At 50.3% G+C, this 20,578-nt stretch overlaps 3 protein-coding genes across 8 annotated transcripts in view; 1 reads left to right on the forward strand and 2 right to left on the reverse strand.

Annotated features, from left to right (window-relative positions):
- The window catches only part of BSPRY (B-box and SPRY domain containing), a 31,709-nt gene extending 29,249 nt beyond the window's left edge, over nucleotides 1-2,460 (forward strand). The window contains exon 6 of the mRNA XM_073313807.1: nucleotides 1,342-2,460. Coding sequence (XP_073169908.1) covers nucleotides 1,342-1,868 — 527 coding nt within the window. The 3' untranslated portion in view covers nucleotides 1,869-2,460. The remainder of the gene's footprint in view (nucleotides 1-1,341) is intronic.
- Nucleotides 2,446-15,718, reverse strand: HDHD3 (haloacid dehalogenase like hydrolase domain containing 3). 3 transcript variants are annotated; one of them, XM_073313810.1, is made up of 2 exons: nucleotides 15,657-15,718; nucleotides 2,446-7,433 (listed from the first exon to the last, which is right to left on the reverse strand). In XM_073313810.1, the coding sequence occupies exon 2, from the start codon at nucleotides 7,400-7,402 to the stop codon at nucleotides 6,680-6,682; it is 723 nt and encodes a 240-aa protein (XP_073169911.1). In that variant the 5' UTR covers nucleotides 7,403-7,433; nucleotides 15,657-15,718; the 3' UTR covers nucleotides 2,446-6,679. The 3 variants fall into 3 exon arrangements, with proteins under 3 accessions (XP_073169911.1, XP_073169910.1, XP_073169909.1); XM_073313809.1 differs by lacking the exon at nucleotides 15,657-15,718 and adding an exon at nucleotides 15,078-15,643; XM_073313808.1 differs by lacking the exon at nucleotides 15,657-15,718 and adding an exon at nucleotides 15,038-15,643.
- An 894-nt stretch (nucleotides 15,719-16,612) lies between these two features.
- The window catches only part of ALAD (aminolevulinate dehydratase), a 36,931-nt gene continuing 32,965 nt past the window's right edge, over nucleotides 16,613-20,578 (reverse strand). For all 4 annotated transcript variants that reach the window (XM_073314455.1, XM_073314453.1, XM_073314454.1 and 1 more), the window contains one exon: nucleotides 16,613-19,620. In XM_073314455.1, the coding sequence (XP_073170556.1) occupies nucleotides 19,553-19,620 (68 nt within the window). In that variant the 3' untranslated portion in view covers nucleotides 16,613-19,552. The remainder of the gene's footprint in view (nucleotides 19,621-20,578) is intronic.

Genomic DNA, 20,578 nt, shown 5'->3' on the forward strand with positions numbered 1-20,578 from the left:
TCTGCGGACACTACCCCGAAAGCTGGTCCCTGCCCCACCGAGCCCCTTACCTCTTTGGGGAGGAGAGTCCAGTCTCTGGTGTCTCAGTGAAGCAGGGCAGCAGTGGGGGAGTTTACACCAGCAGGGGGTGGCTGGCTGGGCTATGGATGGGCTCCTGCGCACTGGGAGTGGGGCCAAAATCCTCTCCGTGTCCCTCGTCTCCCAACCCATCAGAGCTGAGTACTTGTCTGGTTTGCTAATCTTCCCGCCGCTGGGCCCAGATCAACCATTCAGCCCCCACTGCATTCTGAACAGTGAGCCAGGGCAGGGAACTGGGAGAGATGAGATGTGTCCTGTGCCTGCATCTGGATCTGCATCGAGCTGAAGCCAGCGCTTCCAGAGCTGGGTGGGAAAAGTGCATTCTCAGGGCCACGTGCAGCCCCTGCCTTCATCTTGGGGAGCCCAGTGGCCAGGGGCCTGGTCACAAGTGGGCCTGGGGGGAACCTTGGGTGTTGGATATGTTCTGCACCATATTATGCTTCTTGTTTGGAAGAGGAAGAAGCCTGCAGAGAGGCTGCCCTGGCACCAGCCCCAGCCAAGCCAGGAAGCCCACTCGAACAGCTGGATCTGGTGCATCAGGTTGGGCAGGGAATCAGATGGAAGCCAGGCAGTAGCTGTGGATGGGTGGTGGCCTGTGAATGCACCTGCCTCCTCCCTGCTTGGAAACAAGTTTGGCCAGAGCTGCCAGCCCTGTAGCCGTGCTGCCCTGGTACCCACTGGTACTACCCCTAGGGCCGAAGCAGAGGTCTCTCGTGCCTTGCCCTGCCCCCCCTCCATCCGCAAGAGCTTGAGGCTTCCTGCTCACCAGCCACCCTCAGCACAGAGCCACTCTAACCCCTGGGCCAGCGTCTCCCTCCCCTGCTGTGTCCCAGCAGCAGGGTGGGCGGGCACTGTGGAGGGGAGATGGCTTATGATGGATGGAATAGGGAGAGCCAGTCGGGACCGACTGCAGGCTACAGCTGGGAGAACCCCAGGAGCCAGTGCCCAATGGGACTAGCTGGGGTATATTTAACTTGCACAGGCAGAGTCCAGTCTGAGCTCAGCCCCTTCCCCAGTGTGCAGGGAGCACCCCTCTTCCCCCCAGGAGCTGGCCTGCAGGCCCTGGAAGATGGTGCTGCTGGGCGCCAGAGGAAGTCGCCGTGGCCCCTGCACAGGGCTACTGCCTAGGAAGGCCTATAAAAAGGGGAAACGTGGACATGAACCCAGCTCCCTCCCTGTCCCAGCGCTTTGCTGGGGAGACAGGCTGATCCTGGACGAGGTCCCGCTGCTCAGCCTGTACTGATTGTTTGGCTTTTCTTGCAGGTTTGGAAGAGGTTTGCGTAGATGAGAAAACTGTCAGCCCCCTGCTGGCCCTGTCCGAAGACAAGAAAACCTTAGCATTCAGCCCCAAGAAGGCAAAGACCTATCCAGACTGCCCGGAGCGCTTCGATCACTGGCCCAACGCCTTGGGCACTAAGGCCTTCCACAAAGGGACCCATGCCTGGAGGATCAGCGTAGGCAAAAGCTGCGCGTACAAACTGGGCATTTCTTATGGCTCCTTGGAGCGCAAAGGGCCTGGCAGCGCAGCCCGGCTGGGCTACAACCCCTTCTCCTGGGTGTTCTCGCGCTATGACAAGGAGTTCTGCTTCTCGCACAATGGCCATCATCAGGCGGTGGAGCTAGTCAAGTGCCCCATACAGGTGGGCGTGCTGGTCGACTTGGATGGCGGGGAAGTGCTGTTCTATGACCCTAGTGCCTGTGTCATCCTCCACTCGCACCGTGAAGCCTTTACTGCACCCATCTACCCCGTGTTTGCTGTGGCTGACCAGAGCATCTCCCTCGTTCAGTGAATGAGGCCTGGCTCAGGGGCAGCAGCTCACCCACCCAGCTCTGTGGGGGACAGGGGGAGCTTTCTGCAGAGACGCACAACTCGGCATGCCGCCTGCTGGATCTTCAGTCACTCCAAGCAGGCAGAATGGGGCTGGCAGCCTGAATGCACTGATACCTTGTGTCCGGGGTCCCAGGGGGGCCACACTGAGATTGCTCAATCAGGGCAAACTGCAACGAATGGGGCAGACGATACCCCAAACTGGAGGTTATTTCTAATAATTAGATTCACCTATCCATGAACAAAACAGCTTCTATAATATCTTCCTGGTTACCCAGAAGCCACAAACACATCCAGCCTTGGGCTCCCACCCAGACAGCCCAGTCAAAGATGAGGATTACTGAAAATCATATTCATCATAAAAATAAGTTCTACCAAGCCCAAATGATTGGACACATTACCTGTCAGGTCAATGAATATTTCAAATCTTACCCAAATACATGCTTACAGCCAATTCTTATTAACTAAACTAAGATTTATTAAAAAAGAAAAATCTGTATGTATATTGTATTATACATACAGATATAAATAAAATTCTTAGTTTCATAGTAGAGATGGTAAGCTTTAGAGTTGCAAAGAGTTCTTTCAGAATTATTTCCATAGGTTATAATTAAGGCTATGATTTAGTCATGGGTATTTTTTAATAAAAGTCACGGACAGGTCACGGGCAATAACCTGTGTTACTGTGACCTGTCCGTGACTTTTACTAAAAATACTCCTAACTAAATCTTAGGTGCTTAGGGGTGGCGCGCTCCAGCAGACATTGCTGCTCATGGGTGTGGGGGGGGCCGCCCAGGCGTCAGCCGCACCAGCCACTGCAGCTGCAGAATTCATGGAGGTTCCAGAAAATCACGGAATCCGTGACTCCCGTGACCTCCGTGAAAGACTCGCAGCCTGAGTTATCATACAATGTCCAATGTCAGGGTGAGCCAAACTGGAGCTGGAGACCTTAGTCCTGTGACTCAGACTTCCCCTGATGAAGCTTAAGTGGAGCTGAGATACGGGATCAGGGCCTAGAGTTCTTTTTATAGATCCCTGGCAGCCTTTTGTCAGCAGGTGTTCCTTGGGTGAACAATAGTGGCTTCGAAGTAAAACCTCCTATTTCCTAAGCACCACCGGTGATTAGTTGCATGGATTAAGATAAGGCAACTGCCCATCTCTTGCCATTTGCAGGTAGTTCACTATATACACCACAGAGAAATAAAGACAATGATATTACTACAGTCATGGTTCATCTCGATGAAGTAACAGAGTATGGTGACAGACAGGAACTGTTTGGGTACATTGTCAACCTATAACAATATATATGTAAACACACATACAAAAATACAATCATTAGCTGCTAAGATGTCTCTACAGGTTGAATCTGGGTTAGTTAGCCTGCTAGTGCTAAACCCCTTCTGGCTCAGTGTCACATATGTAAATAGGCTCTGGCTTCAGCCCAGGTGCCTGCTCTGAGCTTGTTTCTTAACAGCAATAGCCCCCTAGAATTCTTTCTAGGCAATCTAGTTAAACTGGACTTGCCCTACAGGATCGGCTCACTGGCCTGTCTTGTTGCGTAGTCAATCTCTGGCTGGAGCCAAACCCTGAAGCGGAAACTGCACATAATGCATCTGGCCAACTGCACAACACTGCACTTAGCAGGGAATAATCCATCCTTCCTGACCCTTGCACAAAATCATCTTGTGCCTTGAAGCATGAGAGCTGATTTCCCTGAGCTTAGCCTGCAAAACTGCAAACGTTTATTGGTCACAGAGTTATGCAGTTCTTTAACACTCCAGGGTTTGTATCTTGTCCTGCTGTCTGAACTGCATCAAATTTTGCTTTGGCCTAATCCCTTTGACAACGCTCCATTGACAGTGTTGTCAGTTGTTGGCTGTGTGTGTGTTCTCTCAGCGTGCTGCACCAGATCTGGCCAGGTAGCTGATACAGCAGACCTTGACTGAAGTGCCCACGACCACCACAGACGGTTTGGTGGCAAAGGCACTCGGTCAGGTTTATTGTTGACAAAGCACGGTTCTAGTGTCCAGTAGACTCTGAGGACACTAACTCGCATATGCCTGTTGTAATGGACTCAGCTCAGTGAGTGGTGGGACCTTCTGCTCCCCCAAGGCCAGATAAAACACTGCTCCTACAACCCCTCTTTTATACACTGATACAAACAAGTTACATATTGTCCCCCTGATGTAGTTAGTTACCACCCTTTACCTTGTACCTGCTGGTTCAAACAAAACATTTTCATCTGTCAGCCTAGGCCTGTCCTTGTTTCATGTGTGGTCGGTGTGTTCCTCTTTCATCTCCCAGCATTGTGTTTACATTAGGGGGTACCTGCATCGTCTGGAATGTGCACACATCAATACCCTGTGCCTAGCACTTCTTGGGCATGCCTGTGTGTTTTGCCAAGGTCGGGTTATCGGACAGTGACCCTGCAAACAGGCACCTGCTGTGTAACAGGGCCTGCCTTTCACACATAGTCTGACACTTGCTAACTTTGCTTTCTAGCAGCAGGGCCTGACTTCTGCTCACTTTAGTTAGGCTCTTTTGCTCTACTACATACAGCCGTTATCTCTACCGAGAGCCGAAGCCTTAGCTACAGTGCAGCTGCTGCAGCTAATGTGGCCATGGGGCTACAGGAACATGTCTACTTGGGGGGGCTAGTTATGGCGGACAGAAAAGAGGTGCCCTGTACTGAAGCCTCAATTTCCACCACTAGCCTGGAGGGAGGAACTCAACACTGGCATGTGCAGTCTGCTCAGCCTTGATGGGGACGTGCAGTTATTACAGCCCTAGCCTGAAATGTGGGCAAGCCGTGTGATTCCTGACTGCAACATGCTGGGATGAGTCCTGTAATAGCTCTGTGCCTCAGTTCCCCCTCTGTAATGTGGGGTTGCCCTGCCAGACCTCAGAGTGGTGTTGTGAGGCTAAATTCATGGCTGTACGAGAGGTGCACACATTCTACCAAGCTGAGCACCATAGAAAAGCCTGTTGATAAGACTATGCACAATCTGGTTCATTTGTTGAGGTGGGTTCAGTGACAAGGGGCTTTAGAAATGAGGCTGTGACCCAGGTTAGAAGTAGGGACCCTGGCCTGGGCTGGTTTCTCCCCTTTTTAAACGTAGGTATCTTGATTTTTAACCCCCTGAATGTTACACGTTCTGGGCTTGTCTAGACGACCACTTAGTTTGCAGCAAGCTGGGGGGTACGTTTAGTTTGCCACGCACCGAAGTGCACTTTGATCTGCTCCTGTTTCAAAGCGGCTCAGCAACAGGGTCTGTCTACATGGCCAGTTGGTGTGGGGTAAACTTACAGCCCAGCTTGCTGCACACTGTCTAGGCAAGCACCTGGGCTGCTTTTCACAGCACTTTGCTGGGGCTCTGCCACACAGCTGCAAGTCCAGCACTGGGAGCAGGGCAGCGATCGCTCTGCGCCGCGCTTGGAAAAGGCACCTGCTGAGGTTTGGGCAGGGAAAGGCCCATTGGCTAGTTTCTGTTGCCGTCAAACTCCCATCAGCCTCTGGGAAGCAGTGACTGCCCAAGCACAGGGCTGCTCTAGTTTCCAGTGCTCCCCTCTGTGCTGCCCACCAGTGGCTCGGTAGGGGGTTCTACTAAAATCCTTACTTGAAGCAGAGTCATCAGCACCCCCAGGCCCAGTCTTTGCACAATGGCAAGGGGGGAAATCCCATGGGATCCTCTGCCAGCATCGGGGCAGAGGCACTAACCGCCCCAAGTAATGTGCCAGCTTCTACAAGAGCAGACCCTGGCAGAGAGGTCCTATGCGGAGAGAGCCTGTGGTGAGAGGCTGCAGGGGTGGGCAATGGCTGCCTTACAGGCCAGAGCAAGAGCAACCCAAGAAGGGGGTGGTGCTGTCTGGGAAAAGGCTATTGTCAGGTCAAGGGGATTCACTGAAGTCAGCACACCACCAGTGTTCCTCGCCAGCAGAACCATGTGGTGCAGCTGGCCCAGGCTGGCAGGGAGTTAGGCCAGCCAGTTGTACCAATGCAGGGAATGAACCTGGCCCAGAGAAGGGATTTCTGCTTCTGCCTTTGTTCATTCAAGTGTGCAAGAAATGCTGTCTTTCCTCGCATGACGAGGGATTAATGCCTGGGCTTAGAGCTGCAATGGACAGGGGACGAGGTGGACACTCTGGAGATGCAGAGTGAGGGAGGGATAGCTTAGGGGGGAGGGATAGCTCATTGGTTTGAGCATTGGCCTGCTAAACCCAGGGTTGTGAGTTCAATCCTTGAGGGGGCCATTTAGGGATCTGGGGCAAAAATTGGGCATTGGTCCTGCTTTGAGCAGGGGGTAGGACTAGATGACCTCCTGAGGTCCCTTCCAACCCTGAGATTCTATGATTCTAAGTTCTGGTCTCCACTCTGACGTGCAGGGTGATCTTAGCCATCATCCCTTGGTTCCCCCCTGTAAAATGACAATAATGGCACTAATCCCCTCCACTCTGTTAGAAGCTTTGAGAGCTATGAAAGAAAGGGGAAGAGAAGTGCTGAGTATCTGTAGCAGTTTATTATATTGGATGACTAATGCGTGGTTGTGGATGGTGCTAGCAAGTACTTCTCACTGAGTTCAGAGGGGTTTGCTTTTGCCCCCTCTCTATAGGACATGCAGATACCCTTTAGAACCTGATTCCCTGGTGGAGAACCAAATCCTCTCCCCTCTCCTCCTCACCCCTGCAGCAGAACTGATCCTTCTTTTTAGTGACATGGTGTAAGGAATCTGCTTTGTCCTTGGCGATCTCTGCAGAGAGGCGAGGGATTCACCCTTAACCCTTCTCGATAACAGACAGCAAGTGGGTAAGTGAAGGCAGGATGTGCTGCTTGGGTACCTCTAGCTCCCAAGGGTTTGCACGCCCAGCCCTCGTGAGCAGGAAGCTATGCATGCCCACATCTCTGGCTGCCCTATAATCCTTCACATAATTGTCCCCCACGTGAGCCGCCTGCTGGGGAGCTACCCCAGAGATGTGCAGCGCCTTCTGAAAGATCCGCTGGTCTGGCTTGGCAAAGCCAGCCTCCTCCGAGGTCAAGACAAATTCAAAATGGTGCCTGAGGTTGCAGTGAGACAGAATCTTCTCCAGCCTCTTGTCAAAGTTGGAGATTACAGCCATACGGATGCCCAGCTGATGGCACTGCCTCAGAGTCTCCCTGGCACCTGGTAACAACTCCCAGTTCTGTGCACTGCAGAATTCCTGATAGAGGCTTTCCGAAATGGTGGTGAGAAGCCTGTCTTCATGGACACCAGCGAGTCTGAAGGTCTGTTTGACAACATCCACCCACCACTGCTTGGAGCTTAGCCCCTGGCTCAGGCCATAGTTGGGGAAGTGCTTGCTCTGGGCTTTGTATGCCTGATGGAAAGACTTATTGAGAGCCTCAGGCTGCACATGGACTTTGTGAACTTGGGCCGCAGCAGAGTAATTCTCTCCTACTGGGTGCCGAAGCCGGAGCAGCGTGTCCTTCACGTCCCATGTTAACAGCCGGAGCCGAAGCATTGCTTCACTGAGGCTGAGGAGCAAAGAGAACCTAGAACACCAAATAAAAGGATAAGGATCAGACAAGCCACAGACCCAACCCTCTTATAGGCCGAAGGAATGCTCAGCATGGGGCAGCGAGTGACTCAAGTGATTGATAATTGCACTGGAGCTTTTCAACCTGGGATAGCTTCACCGCGCCCAGGGCTCATGGGTTCAAATTCCTCCCGGGCCTGCAGTGAATGAAAGTGGTTTCTATCTGAGGACTGTTCTGTAGCTTGTTTGAAGTGAATTGCTGGGTCTCAGGCCAGTTCCTGACAGATTTGTATCCACATCACATCCCCACCACTAGCACGGACTGGCCCCCTGCTCACAGGCTCAGCCCCATGTCCGTGGAGACTGACCTCCCCTCTCAGGCGCTGTGCAGCGGATACGGAGAGGCCCTCACTGCCACTGCAGTTAAGTCAGTACCGGCACCAGGACTTCAGTCACTCAGAACCTGTACAAACACTAAGACTCACGTCTAAAGTGATTTATGTCTTTACATTACGACGTTAGGTACAGTTTGTCAGTGAAGACCCTGTAGATCCTAGAATGCAGGACTTTGCACCTCTCTGTTTGCAGCAGAAACTCAAACAGCTGATCTTGGGACCATCTGTATTTGACTTGAATTTGTATTTCTTAACATGAAATGACAAGGCTGACCAGCATCCACAGACACTGGGTAGGGAAATTAAAGCAAGAGAAATAAATGGGGAGCAAGATAACCGATTTAAAACTACCAGCCTTCTGTAATGCATTAGAACTCTCTGCTCTTAAATAGGTTACAATTCAGTTTTACTCCTGGGGGAATTCTGTGCAAAAAAAAAAAAATGTCTTCACCAAAATTTAAAAATTCTGCACACAATATTTTAAAATTCTGCATATAATCTGCAATATAATCATGCCAGTTTCAATTATTTTGATAATTTATTTAAACTATAATACAATAGATGGAGAATGGGAGTGGGGAGCATTGGAGAAAATCCCCAACCCCCCTCTGTCTAATAGTAATGTAGCTAGTATTGACCTTTTACTTCTAGTTATTAGTCAACAAATATATGCAGCCATATGCTCAGTGTTACGCCATAGGCAACTGAAGAGCAAGTGAGGTCTGGGGACTCAAAGTCACAACTTATATTGGCTACTGACCATCTCCAGAAAGGTCAGTAGCAAACAGTTCATGGAGCACATTGTGATTGGAAAATTTTTCAGTCCAAAAATTTAGACCAGTTTTAATCACTAAATCACCATATGCATTTATAAGCCATACTGTCCTTTACAGCACTCTGGCCACGTAAAGGAGCCTTAAAACTTTTAAACCTGTTTAATACTCTTGGGGGAATTCACTAACGGCAATGGGAACAATTCACTAAGCAGGCAGGCTGCTACATTCTTCTCTGCCTGAGGGGACAGAGCCTGCCCCATGCCTACCTCCTCAGAAATACCTTGAAGCCCTGCCCTTCCTCGCTGGGTGGGCTGCAATAGCTAGTGAGAAGGTCAGAGTCTCTCTGTCTTGCACGCATGACCAGCCCCTCCACTGGCGGCTCCGGTCGCCCAAACTAAGGTTCCTGTGCTGCCGGGGAGGGGCGCGTGGTCACTCTTGCGGCTTTCCTTTGCTTCCCCCTCAGAATTCATTTTTCCATTGGGGAAACAAAGAAATCTGTGAGGGACATAAATTCTGCACGTGCACAGTGGCACAGAATACCCCTAGAAGCAAAGTTTGTAATTTTGCAGTATAACAGAATGATATCATAAAACAATGGGTTTCTCTATAATGACATGAACTTTTGTGCAATTAGCTTGTATGTGCGGTGGCAGGATTATTCAGCACCAAAATAATATTCTGGAAGAAACAGCCAGACCAGTTTAGCAGGAAACTGAAATCAGAGTTAGTGGCTAGGAATTCTCTTAGCCTCAGACAAAATGCACACCCACACAGCAGCTGTCATGGAGAGAGTCTTGCAATCTCTGCACTGAAGCCTGTCTACAATTTAAGGGCAGAGTAACATACACTTGGGGTAAGGATCCATTTTCTTCTGCTGAATAAGTGAGCGGTCTCAGAGTAGGAGGATGCACTGACAACTCTGATGAAGTCCTCTTGGCATGAGGCAGATACATGCAAAGGCAGCAGCAGTGAAAACTTCCACCATGCTGCCCTATTTAATATGCCTCACAGTGGGAGTTCAGTTCTGGTCTCTCTCCTGAGGCTAGTGCCTAAGCACTGTGTCCAGAGGTGCTGGAACACTTTGTACAATGGCGGTGCTGAGAGCCATTGAACCAAACTGGAAACCCTGGAAACCCCTTCGAGCCCCAGTACCTCTGGTTCCAGCACCTATGGCTGTGTCAAAAAACAGCCATACAGGGTCAGACCAAGGTCTATCTAGCCCAGTATCCTGTCTTCCGACAGTGGGCAGTGCCAGGTTCCCCAGAGGGAATGAACAGACCAGGTAATCATCAAGTAATCCATCCCGTTGCTCATTCCCAGCTTCTGGCAAACAGAGGCTCGGGACACCATCCCTGCCCATCCTGGCTAATAGCCATTGATGGAGCTATCCTCCATGAATGCATCGAGTTCTTTTTTGAAACTTGTTATAGTCATGGCCTTCACAACATCCTCGGGCAAGGAGTTCCACAGGTTGACTGTGTGTTGTATGAAGAAATACTGCCTTTTGTTTGTTTTAACCCTGATGCCTATTAATACCATTTGGTGACTCCTAGTTCTTGTCTTATGAGAAGGAATAAATAACATTTCCTTATTTATTTTCTCCACATCATTCATGATTTTTGTAGACCTCTATCATATCCCCCCTTAATTGCCTCTTTTCCCAGATGAAAAGCCCCAGTTTTATTTATCTCTCCTCATATGGAAGCTTTTCCATGACCTTAATAATTTGTGTTGCCCTTTTCTGAACCCTTTCCAATTCTAATAGATCTTTTTTGAGATGGGGCAATCACATCTGCGCGCAGTATTCAAGATATGGGTGTACCATGGATTTATATAGAGGCAACATGATATTTTCTGTCTATTATCTATCCCTTTCTTAATGATTCACAGCATTCTGTTCGCTTTTTTGCCTGCCGCTGCACATTGAGTGGATGTTTTCAGAGAACTATCCACAACGACTCCAAGATCTCTTTCTTGAGTGGTAACAGCTATTTTAGACCCCATCATTTTATATGTATAGTTGGGATTATATTTTGCAATGTGCATTAATTTGCATTTATCAACACTGACTTTCATCTGTTATTTTGTTGCCCAGTCACTCCGTTTTGTGAGATCCTTGGGTTCTTTATGAATACTTAAATCCCTTTGTTTTCAGTTTAAACTGATTTTTACTGACAAATTCCTGGGTTCTACAAAAAATATTCATTTTTTTCTGATTTTCACCCTACTTTTGTAACATTCAAATATATAAAAAATAACTGATATTATTAGGAAAATACAATACATTGCATGAGATCTATGTATTATGATCATACATTAGTCTGTATATGCAAAGCTGCCTGTTGAAGTAAGGCTATGTATTAGTCTAGAGCAGGGGTGGCCAACCTGAGCCTGAGAAGGAGCCAGAATTTACTAACATACATTTCCAAAGAGCCACAGTAATGCACCTGCAGCCCTCCATGAGCTTCCCCACCCGCTCCCAGTGCCTCCTGCCCACCAGCAGCCCTGCCAATCAGCGCCTCTTCCTCCCTCCCTGCACCTCCTGATCAGCTGTTTCCTGGCATGCAGAAGGCTGGGGGAGGAGTGAGGGCACGACAGACTCAGGGGAGGGGGCGGGAAGGGGTGGAGTGGGGGCAGGGCATGTGGCAGAGCCAGGGGTTGAGCAGTGAGCACCCCCTGGCCCATTGGAAAGTTGGCGCCTGTAGATCCAGCCCCGGAGTCGGTGCCTAGACAAGGAGCCGCATATTAGCTTCTGAAGAGCCGCATGGGGCTCCGGAGCCCCAGGTTGGCCACCCCTGGACTAGAGCTACACACAATAAACCGTTTCAGAGTAACAGCCGTGTTAGTCTGTATTCGCAAAAAGAAAAGGAGGACTTGTGGCACCTTAGAGACTAACCAATTTATTTGAGCATGAGCTTTCGTGAGCTACAGCTCACTTCATCAGATGCATGCCGTGGAAACTGCAGCAGACTTTATATATACACAGAGAATATGAAAAAATACCTCCTCCCACCCCATTGTCCAGCTGGTAATAGCTTATCTAAAGTGATCATCAGGTGGGCCATTTCCAGCACAAATCCAGGTTTTCTCACCCTCCACCCCCCCACACAAATTCACTCTCCTGCTGGTGATAGCCCATCCAAAGTGACAACTCTTTATACAATGTGCATGATAATAAAGTTGGGCCATTTCCTGCACAAATCCAGGTTCTCTCACCCCCTCACCCCCCTCCCAAAAACCACACACATAAACTCACTATCCTGCTGGTAATAGCTCATCCAAAGTGACCATTCTCCCTACAATGTGCATAATTAAGGTGGGCCATTTCCAGCACAAATCCAGGTTTTCTCACATCCCCCCACCCCCATACACACACAAACTCACTCTCCTGCTGGTAATAGCTCATCCAAACTGACCACTCTCCAAGTTTAAATCCAAGTTAAACCAGAACATCTGGGGGGGGGGGGGTTGGAAAAAACAAGAGGAAATAGGCTACCTTGCATAATGACTTAGCCACTCCCAGTCTCTATTTAAGCCTAAATTAATAGTATCCAATTTGCAAATGAATTCCAATTCAGCAGTTTCTCGCTGGAGTCTGGATTTGAAGTTTTTTTGACCACTATGGATGTAGAAGGCCTCTACACCAACATTCCACACAAAGATGGACTACAAGCCGTCAGGAACACTATCCCCGATAATGTCACAGCAAACCTGGTGGCTGAACTTTGTGACTTTGTCCTTACCCATAACTATTTCACATTTGGGGACAATGTATACCTTCAGATCAGCGGCACTGCTATGGGTACCCGCATGGCCCCACAGTATGCCAACATTTTTATGGCTGATTTAGAACAACGCTTCCTCAGCTCTCATCCCCTAAAGCCCCTACTCTACTTGCGCTATATTGATGACATCTTCATCATCTGGACCCATGGAAAAGAAGCCCTTGAGGAATTCCACCATGATTTCAACAATCTCCATCCCACCACCAACCTCAGCCTGGTCCAGTCCACACAAGAGATCCACTTCCTGGACACTACAGTGCTAATAAACAATGGTCACATAAACACCACCCTATACCGGAAACCTACTGACCACTATTCCTACCTGCATGCCTCCAGCTTTCACCCTGACCACACCACACGATCCATCGTCTACAGCCAAGCTCTGCGATACAACCGCATTTGCTCCAACCCCTCAGACAGAGACAAACACCTACAAGATCTCTGTCAAGCTTTCTTACAACTACAATACCCACCTGCAGAAGTAAAGAAACAGATTGATAGAGCCAGAAGAGTTCCCAGAAGTTACCTACCACAGGACAGGCCTAACAAAGAAAATAACAGAACGCCACTAGCCGTCACCTTCAGCCCCCAACTAAAACCCCTCCAACGCATTATTAAGGATCTACAACCTATCCTAAAGGATGACCCAACACTCTCACAAATCTTGGGAGACAGGCCAGTCCTTGCCTACAGACAGCCCCGCAACCTGAAGCAAATACTCACCAACAACCACATACCACACAACAGAACCACTAACCCAGGAACTTATCCTTGCAACAAAGCCCGTTGCCAATTGTGCCCACATATCTATTCAGGGGACACCATCACAGGGCCTAATAACATCAGCCACACTATCAGAGGCTCGTTCACCTGCATATCCACCAATGTGATATATGCCATCATGTGCCAGCAATGCCCCTCTGCCATGTACATTGGTCAAACTGGACAGTCTCTACGTAAAAGAATAAATGGACACAAATCAGATGTCAAGAATTATAACATTCATAAACCAGTCGGAGAACACTTCAATCTCTCTGGTCACGCAATCACAGACATGAAGGTCGCTATCTTAAAACAAAAAAACTTCAAATCCAGACTCCAGCGAGAAACTGCTGAATTGGAATTCATTTGCAAATTGGATACTATTAATTTAGGCTTAAATAGAGACTGGGAGTGGCTAAGTCATTATGCAAGGTAGCCTATTTCCTCTTTTTTTTTCCTACCCCCCCCCCCCAGATGTTCTGGTTTAACTTGGATTTAAACTTGGAGAGTGGTCAGTTTGGATGGGCTATTACCAGCAGGAGAGTGAGTTTGTGTGTGTACGGGGGTGGGGGGGATGTGAGAAAACCTGGATTTGTGCTGGAAATGGCCCACCTTAATTATGCACATTGTAGGGAGAATGGTCACTTTGGATGAGCTATTACCAGCAGGATAGTGAGTTTGTGTGTGTGGTTTTTGGGAGGGGGGTGAGGGGGTGAGAGAACCTGGATTTGTGCAGGAAATGGCCCAACTTTATTATCATGCACATTGTGTAGAGAGTTGTCACTTTGGATGGGCTATTACCAGCAGGAGAGTGAGTTTGTGTGTGTGTGTTTTTGGAGGGGGGTGAGGGGGTGAGAGAACCTGGATTTGTGCTGGAAATGGCCCAACTTGATGATCACTTTAGATAAGCTATTACCAGCAGGACAATGGGGTGGGAGGAGGTATTGTTTCATATTCTCTGTGTGTATATAAAGTCTGCTGCAGTTTCCACGGTATGCATCCGATGAAGTGAGCTGTAGCTCACGAAAGCTCATGCTCAAATAAATTGGTTAGTCTCTAAGGTGCCACAAGTACTCCTTTTCTTTTTACACAATAAACCAACAGGCATGCACGCAAACTGTGAAGTGCATGTGCCTTTAAACGTACTAATGAGCCTCACAGTGACCACATACACATTTCAAAACTTCGTAATAGTATGACCAACTTAAGAATCATGGTACAAATTAAAGTACTCAGCTATGTTACTAACGCCACATTGGACAGTTAGGGTAAAGCAATTCTAAAGTGTTAGCAGATAATGGTTTAAAGATTTGACACACTAAAATGGGAAGAAAGCAAAAATCTGTATCACAATACGTTTCAGAACCCAAGGTAGCATTTGAAAGTTTAAAAAAAAAAAACCAGGAGAAAAGGATGACCTGGAGTGTGTGCTGCAAATGGTGAGGCCCACTTATTAAATGTAACTACTGATAGGCTAAGTATCAGAGGGGGAGCCCTGTTAGCCTGGATCTGTAAAAGCGGCAGAGTCCTGTGGCACTTTATGGACTAACAGACGTATCGGAGCATGAGTTTTCGTGGGTGAATCCCCACTTCGTAGGATGCATGTGGTGGAAATTGCCAGAGGCAGGTATAAATATGCAAGCCATATGTATAGCTATTATTTACAGCAAGCTATTTATAGGCTAATAATTCTAAGTCTACAACAGTAAACTGTTCATTCAAATTAAAAGTTTTATTTGGGGATTAGAGACGTATTGTTTTCTTAAACTCAGAGGTGGCCTGTTTTGGTTTCTGTTTCAGTTCTGCAGCAAACCACACTGATGAAGCGAATTCAAAGCATTAATCTAGTGAATACTTTCCCCCCCCCTATTTCCGTCCACCAAAATAAACCCCGATATTTACCCCCCAATTAGTATTAATAGTTTTTTGCCCTGATTTTCACCCGTTCTTGTCGTTGTGGTAATAAACACTGATAAATTCCCAGTCAAATCAAATCAAATCCGAAAAGGAAGGGCCCTTCGCCCCTGTAGCTAGAGGCCCGGCTGGCAGCGGGCACTTTGTGGGCAGCGGCCCCGTCTCCAGGCCCCGGCCGAGGGCACCGAACCGCCCTCCGCGGGCCCGGGCCCTGGCGCGTCCGCTCCTGACCCGGTTTAGATCTGTCGGGGCCCCGGGCCCACGTCTTTCCCCCTTTTTAAAACTCCTCCGGTTCCCGGGGCCAGGCCTCGCTCCGCGCCGCCGTCCGGGGGGCTCCGGGCTGCCGGTGCCCCGGGCCCCTGCCCCGCTGCCCAGAACCGGGCCCGCCGCGCCCCGGCGCCGGGGACAGGGCCGAGGCCGGCTGCGCAGCGCCCGGCGGGGAGCCGGGGGCAGCCGCTGGGCCTGGCCGGAGCAGGGATCCACGCGGCCAGGCGAGCGGGGGCCGCGGGAGGGGCGGCCCGAGCCCCGCCACAGGACGCGGCTCCGTGCCCGGATCGCTGCGGAGGAGTCGCCGGCCGCAGCCAGGCCGCCCCCGCCCGCGACTTACCGTGCGGCGCGGCGCTGAGACCCGCCGGGAGCGGCGAACAGCTCGGCCCGCCGCCCCACCCCCCTCGGCCATGGGGTGCAGCCCCCCCACCCTGATCCCCACTATCTGTGAGGTGCAGCCCCCCCATCGGCCATGTGGTGCAGCCCCCCACCAGCGTGGGGTGTAGCCCCCCACCCCCATTGGCCATGGGGTGCAGCCCCCCCACCCTGATCCCCACTATCTGTGAGGTGCAGCCCCCCCATCGGCCATGTGGTGCAGCCCCCCACCAGCGTGGGGTGTAGCCCCCCCACCCCCATTGGCCATGGGGTGCAGCCCCCCACCCCCCTCGGCCATGGGGTACAGCCCCCCACCCTGATCCCCACCAGCGTGGGGTGCAGCCCCCCCATCGGCCATGTGGTGCAGCCCCCCACCAGCGTGGGGTGTAGCCCCCCCCACCCCCATTGGCCATGGGGTGCAGCCCCCCCACCCTGATCCCCACCAGCTGTGAGGTGCAGCCCCCCCATCGGCCATGGGGTACAGCCCCCCCACCCTGATCCCCACTACCTGTGAGGTGCAGCCCCCCCATCGGCCATAGGGTGCAGCCCCCCCACCCTGATCCCCACTACCTGTGAGGTGCAGTCACCCACCCCCATCGGCCATGTGGTGCAGCCCCCCACCAGCGTGGGGTGTAGCCCCCCCACCCCCATTGGCCATGGAGTGCAGCCCTCCCACCCTGATCCCCACCAGCTGTGAGGTGCAGTCCCCCACCCCCATCGGCCGTGGGGTGTAGCCCCCCCACCCTGATCCCCACTAGCGTGGGGTGCAGCCCCCCTCCATTCTGACCTCCCACCAGCTGTAGGGTACAACCCCACTCCCCCCTGCTCCCAACACCCCCTCTTCCCCATGGATTGATATACACTTACTCCACTGATGGGTCTAACTCTCTATTAAGGCAAAAAGAAAAGGAGTACTTGTGGCACCTTAAAGACTAACCAATTTATCTGAGCATAAGCTTTCGTGAGCTACAGCTCACTTCATCGGCTGCATACTGTGGAAAATACAGAAGAACTTTTTATACACACAGACCATGAAAAAATGGGTGTTTATCAACTACAAAAGGTTTTCTCTCCCCCCACCCCACTCTCCTGCTGGTAATAGCTTATCTAAAGTGACCACGCTCCTTACAACGTGTATGATATATTAAGGCAAAACACTCAGCAAGCAGTGAGCTGTTGAGAGGGCTGCCGGTCCAGACAGTCTCATCGGTCACCTCCAGCACTACAGCGTTAACCTTTAACCTCCCTTTGTTACACAAAAGTACCTGTAACTTTGTGTTATCGGCTCTCATACCAATGGATTAGTCTCCCATTGCCAGGTTAGCTCTCCTCCAGCCACTACAGCTGTAGCAGTATTTCAAACCCATCTCTTCCAGCTTTTTAGTGGCATTTATTTTTCTCAGACATGGTGATTCCATGGCGTTGTATACGCCCCCCACCCCTTCTGCTAAACATGATCAGAACAGACTCCTAAAATTCACAGGATTCTATCAGGTCTAAATATGAATTAATCCCACAAACCCCAGCATACAGTCCCCCCACCCCCCAAGCCATGAGGTAGAGCTCTCTCCCCCTCACACACCAGACAAGCTGTGGGGCACTGGGCAGGTTGGCCTGCAGCAGCGAAAGTAGCAGACTACCATAATCCCTTAGAAAGTGTAATCCCCTAAAATGACCAATCTGTAGGGCTCCCCCATAGCAACTGAGCATCTCACCCACACCAGTGAATTCACCCTTGCAACACTGGAGCGCTCAACTCTGAAACAGGAATGGCAGCTTCTTTCCCAGGACTCTACTTTCTATCCTTGAACAAGTTCCCTTCCCCTCCAGAGGGCATCGCTGCTCTGCTTTCCCCAGTTTCCCCCCTTCCTATCATTACAGAGAGAGTTGGCCTTGTCTTCCTCTAGTTGCTCAGTTGTGCAAACCATCAAGGGGAAGAGAGGCTTGTAAGGTAAACTACACCCAATCTGTCAGCAACACCCTGTTTCTTGGTAGTCTGTAAACTCAGCTGAGGACGGGCTTGTCCTTTTCTTGGAAAGGATACAACCTGTCAAGATAACAGGATGAGAGGCTGACAGACCTGCTCCATGAGTCAGAGGAACAGGGAATGCCCGTTGGTGTGACTGTACCTCCAGGGAAGATCACAGATCTGCGCGTACTAGTACAGCTTCTTCTACAGAAGAGTCAGGACATTTTCAGCTCTTCCCCACCCCAAAAATTATGGCAATGCAGATTAAAACTAAATCCCTCTGTTACCCAGAGGAGAGTGCTAGCCACTTCAAGAAGTTGCAGTGGAGTTCCCTCCACCTTGTTCCTTATCAACAATATCAGTTGCCCTGGTTGTAGACTTCGTTTTTTTAATTTTCAGCTGAACTCACTCCAGGCATTGAATATCAGACACTGCTGCTAGAGACTAACAAAGCAGAGTAGCTCTAGCAATTAATCTAAAACATCTAGACTTCATAATAGTATGACCAACTTAAGAACCACGGTACAAATTAAAGTACTCAGCTGTGTTACTAACGCCACATTGGACAGTTAGGGTAAAGTAATTTTAAAGTGTGCACTGGACAGCAGAGCCAGTAGGGCGACTTTCACTGCCTGGTTCTGCCTGCTGCAGGGCAGAGTTTGAAACAGGGCACAGGAACAAGCGGTGGGTTAAAACAATTATTTTCATTGGAATTTTTAAAATAGGGAAACATTTCTAGTGCTCTTGGTTTTTAGAGAAAGATTATTTTGACAACACTTCTGGATAAGGTGACAGCATTTAGGGAATCAAAGGCCAGAGCTGAACTGCGAGTTGACAGAGCCAATGTGAGTGCTAGGAGCTGGTCTTCTGGGTGCTCAGGGCTAAGAGAACCCCTAGTAATGTTAGACAGAACGTGCAATGGCCCATTAGCAACATTATACTTCTGAGGCCCTTGAGGTCACTTCCTAGCCCCACATGCCCTGTTGCCCTCAAGACAGCAGGGCCTCAGCTCAGAACGAGGTCAACATTCCCTATTCCACGCAATGACAACAGGTTTAAGGCACGAGCATGTGTGGAGGGGAACCCCCTCCTCCCTAAGGGCTCTGAAGCATCTTGGGGTATTTCTCCATATTAAAAAGTTTGAAACAGCGCGTTCACAAGAGGAGCGTGTTAGAGTGTCAGTGGAGTGTCTGGCTGACCAGCACTGCCTCCGGCCATTCATTGCTGCTTCCATGGTTGTGAACCAGACAGTGTTTGGGCGCACAAAGCCCAACCAGGTGAGAGCAAAGCTCTGCTGTGGGCTGCAGAAAAGGAATTATTTCACTAGTGTACTGCAGGGAGAACACCTGCAGTGAACACTTGGGACACCCCCAATGAACTAGCACTCCTGTGACCAACGTGCAGGTGAACTGCCCCACATCAGCCTTCTCTGTGTTACCAACATCCAGGCTCCACTGAGAAGGACACTGGGGTAGAGGAGCGGTCAGGAATGGGCACTTCCGTTACGAAGAATCTCAAAAATTGCCCATCTGGTGTCACACAGCGACACATTAAAATAAACAATCACGTTAAGAAGGTGCCTCTCCAAGGTGGGTCCCTGGGGAGATCAGTTCTGGTCCTAAGGCATTTTGCTGCCAGGGGAGGGTCTCAGCATTAAGCCCAGTTCTAAAATAACACTTTTAAAAAATTGCTTTCCTTTGCCTTCTTTGGGCTAAAGTCAGCTTTAGTGTAGGCAGGTGCAGCACCCCTGCTGCCAGTGATGCTGGACCAGCTTACGCTGGGGCTGGATTCAGCCTTGTATCTGTAAGGCCCCATAAAAATCCTCATTTTGCATTTCAGTCCTTTCCGGTCCTCGCAGGTTTCCTTCTGCGTGTTGTCTTCACTCAGGCACTTCACGCCTGTTCCTCCTTCAGCCACTTCAGGAGCTGGGGCACATAGTAGGTAATGATGATATCAGCTCCTGGAATGCAGCAGCAAGGAACGCGTGAGGAGTTGCTAGACACAGTATCAGGCCAGCATTCCCATGCTCCACAAAGGGAGACAGTCCCACTCCATGCCAAGGAGCTGCATCTCTCCCTCCCACCAGCCAGCCCCCAGGGACTCCAACATACAGCCTGCAGGGTTGGGTCAGACCACAGTACTGTGGGTGTGGCCCACATGACATTCAGCTTCTCCAGAATCTCAGCTCCCTGGGTTCCTACACCCCACTGCTGCTGAGAGAACCTTCTAACCATGCCTGGGGATGAACAAAGCAGGGAGATATGCCTGAGCCTGCAGACAGCCTAGAACAATGATTCTGAGGTACAACTCCCATGGCCTCACATCACCGTGGGGAGCTTACAGTTCTGAATGTATACCTCAACCCATGGACCAACATTCCAGTCAAGAACTCGCCCGTCTCCTCTGAGGGTTTTGGAAACCTGCTCTGACATATTTCTTAACAACAAGCACCAGCCAGTGGGGAATTCCCATAGGAGCCACCTCCAAGAGGGGAGCCTGGTTTCATGATCAGATCACAGGAATGCAGCTGGGAGGACGGGGGATTCCACAGAGTCACAGCGGGACTGGAGCTGGGTTCGTTGTGTCTCAGCTAAAGGAGCTGGAGCCTGGGCTCTAAATCAGGAATCAGGCAAAAGGCTGCTGAGCTTGGGCTGTTTTCTCCCAGGAAGATACATTCAGAAATAAGCCCCAGTGAATAGATTCCTGTACAGCCCCTTTCATCCAGTGGGCTCCCTGCAGCCTGGGGAAGGCAGAAACCCCTTTGCTAGATGAGGAGCCAAGAGGTGCAACAACTCGCCAGGTCACCCAGGAGGTGGCCGAGCTGGAGTAGAACCCAGGAGTCCGGGCTCTCAGGCCCCCTATATAACCGCACTTCGTGTCTCCTAAGAAGCCAGAGAGAACTCTACTTGGATTGCTAC

This window comes from Lepidochelys kempii, chromosome 16, assembly GCF_965140265.1.
Source record: "Lepidochelys kempii isolate rLepKem1 chromosome 16, rLepKem1.hap2, whole genome shotgun sequence".
NCBI lineage: Eukaryota > Metazoa > Chordata > Testudines > Cheloniidae > Lepidochelys > Lepidochelys kempii.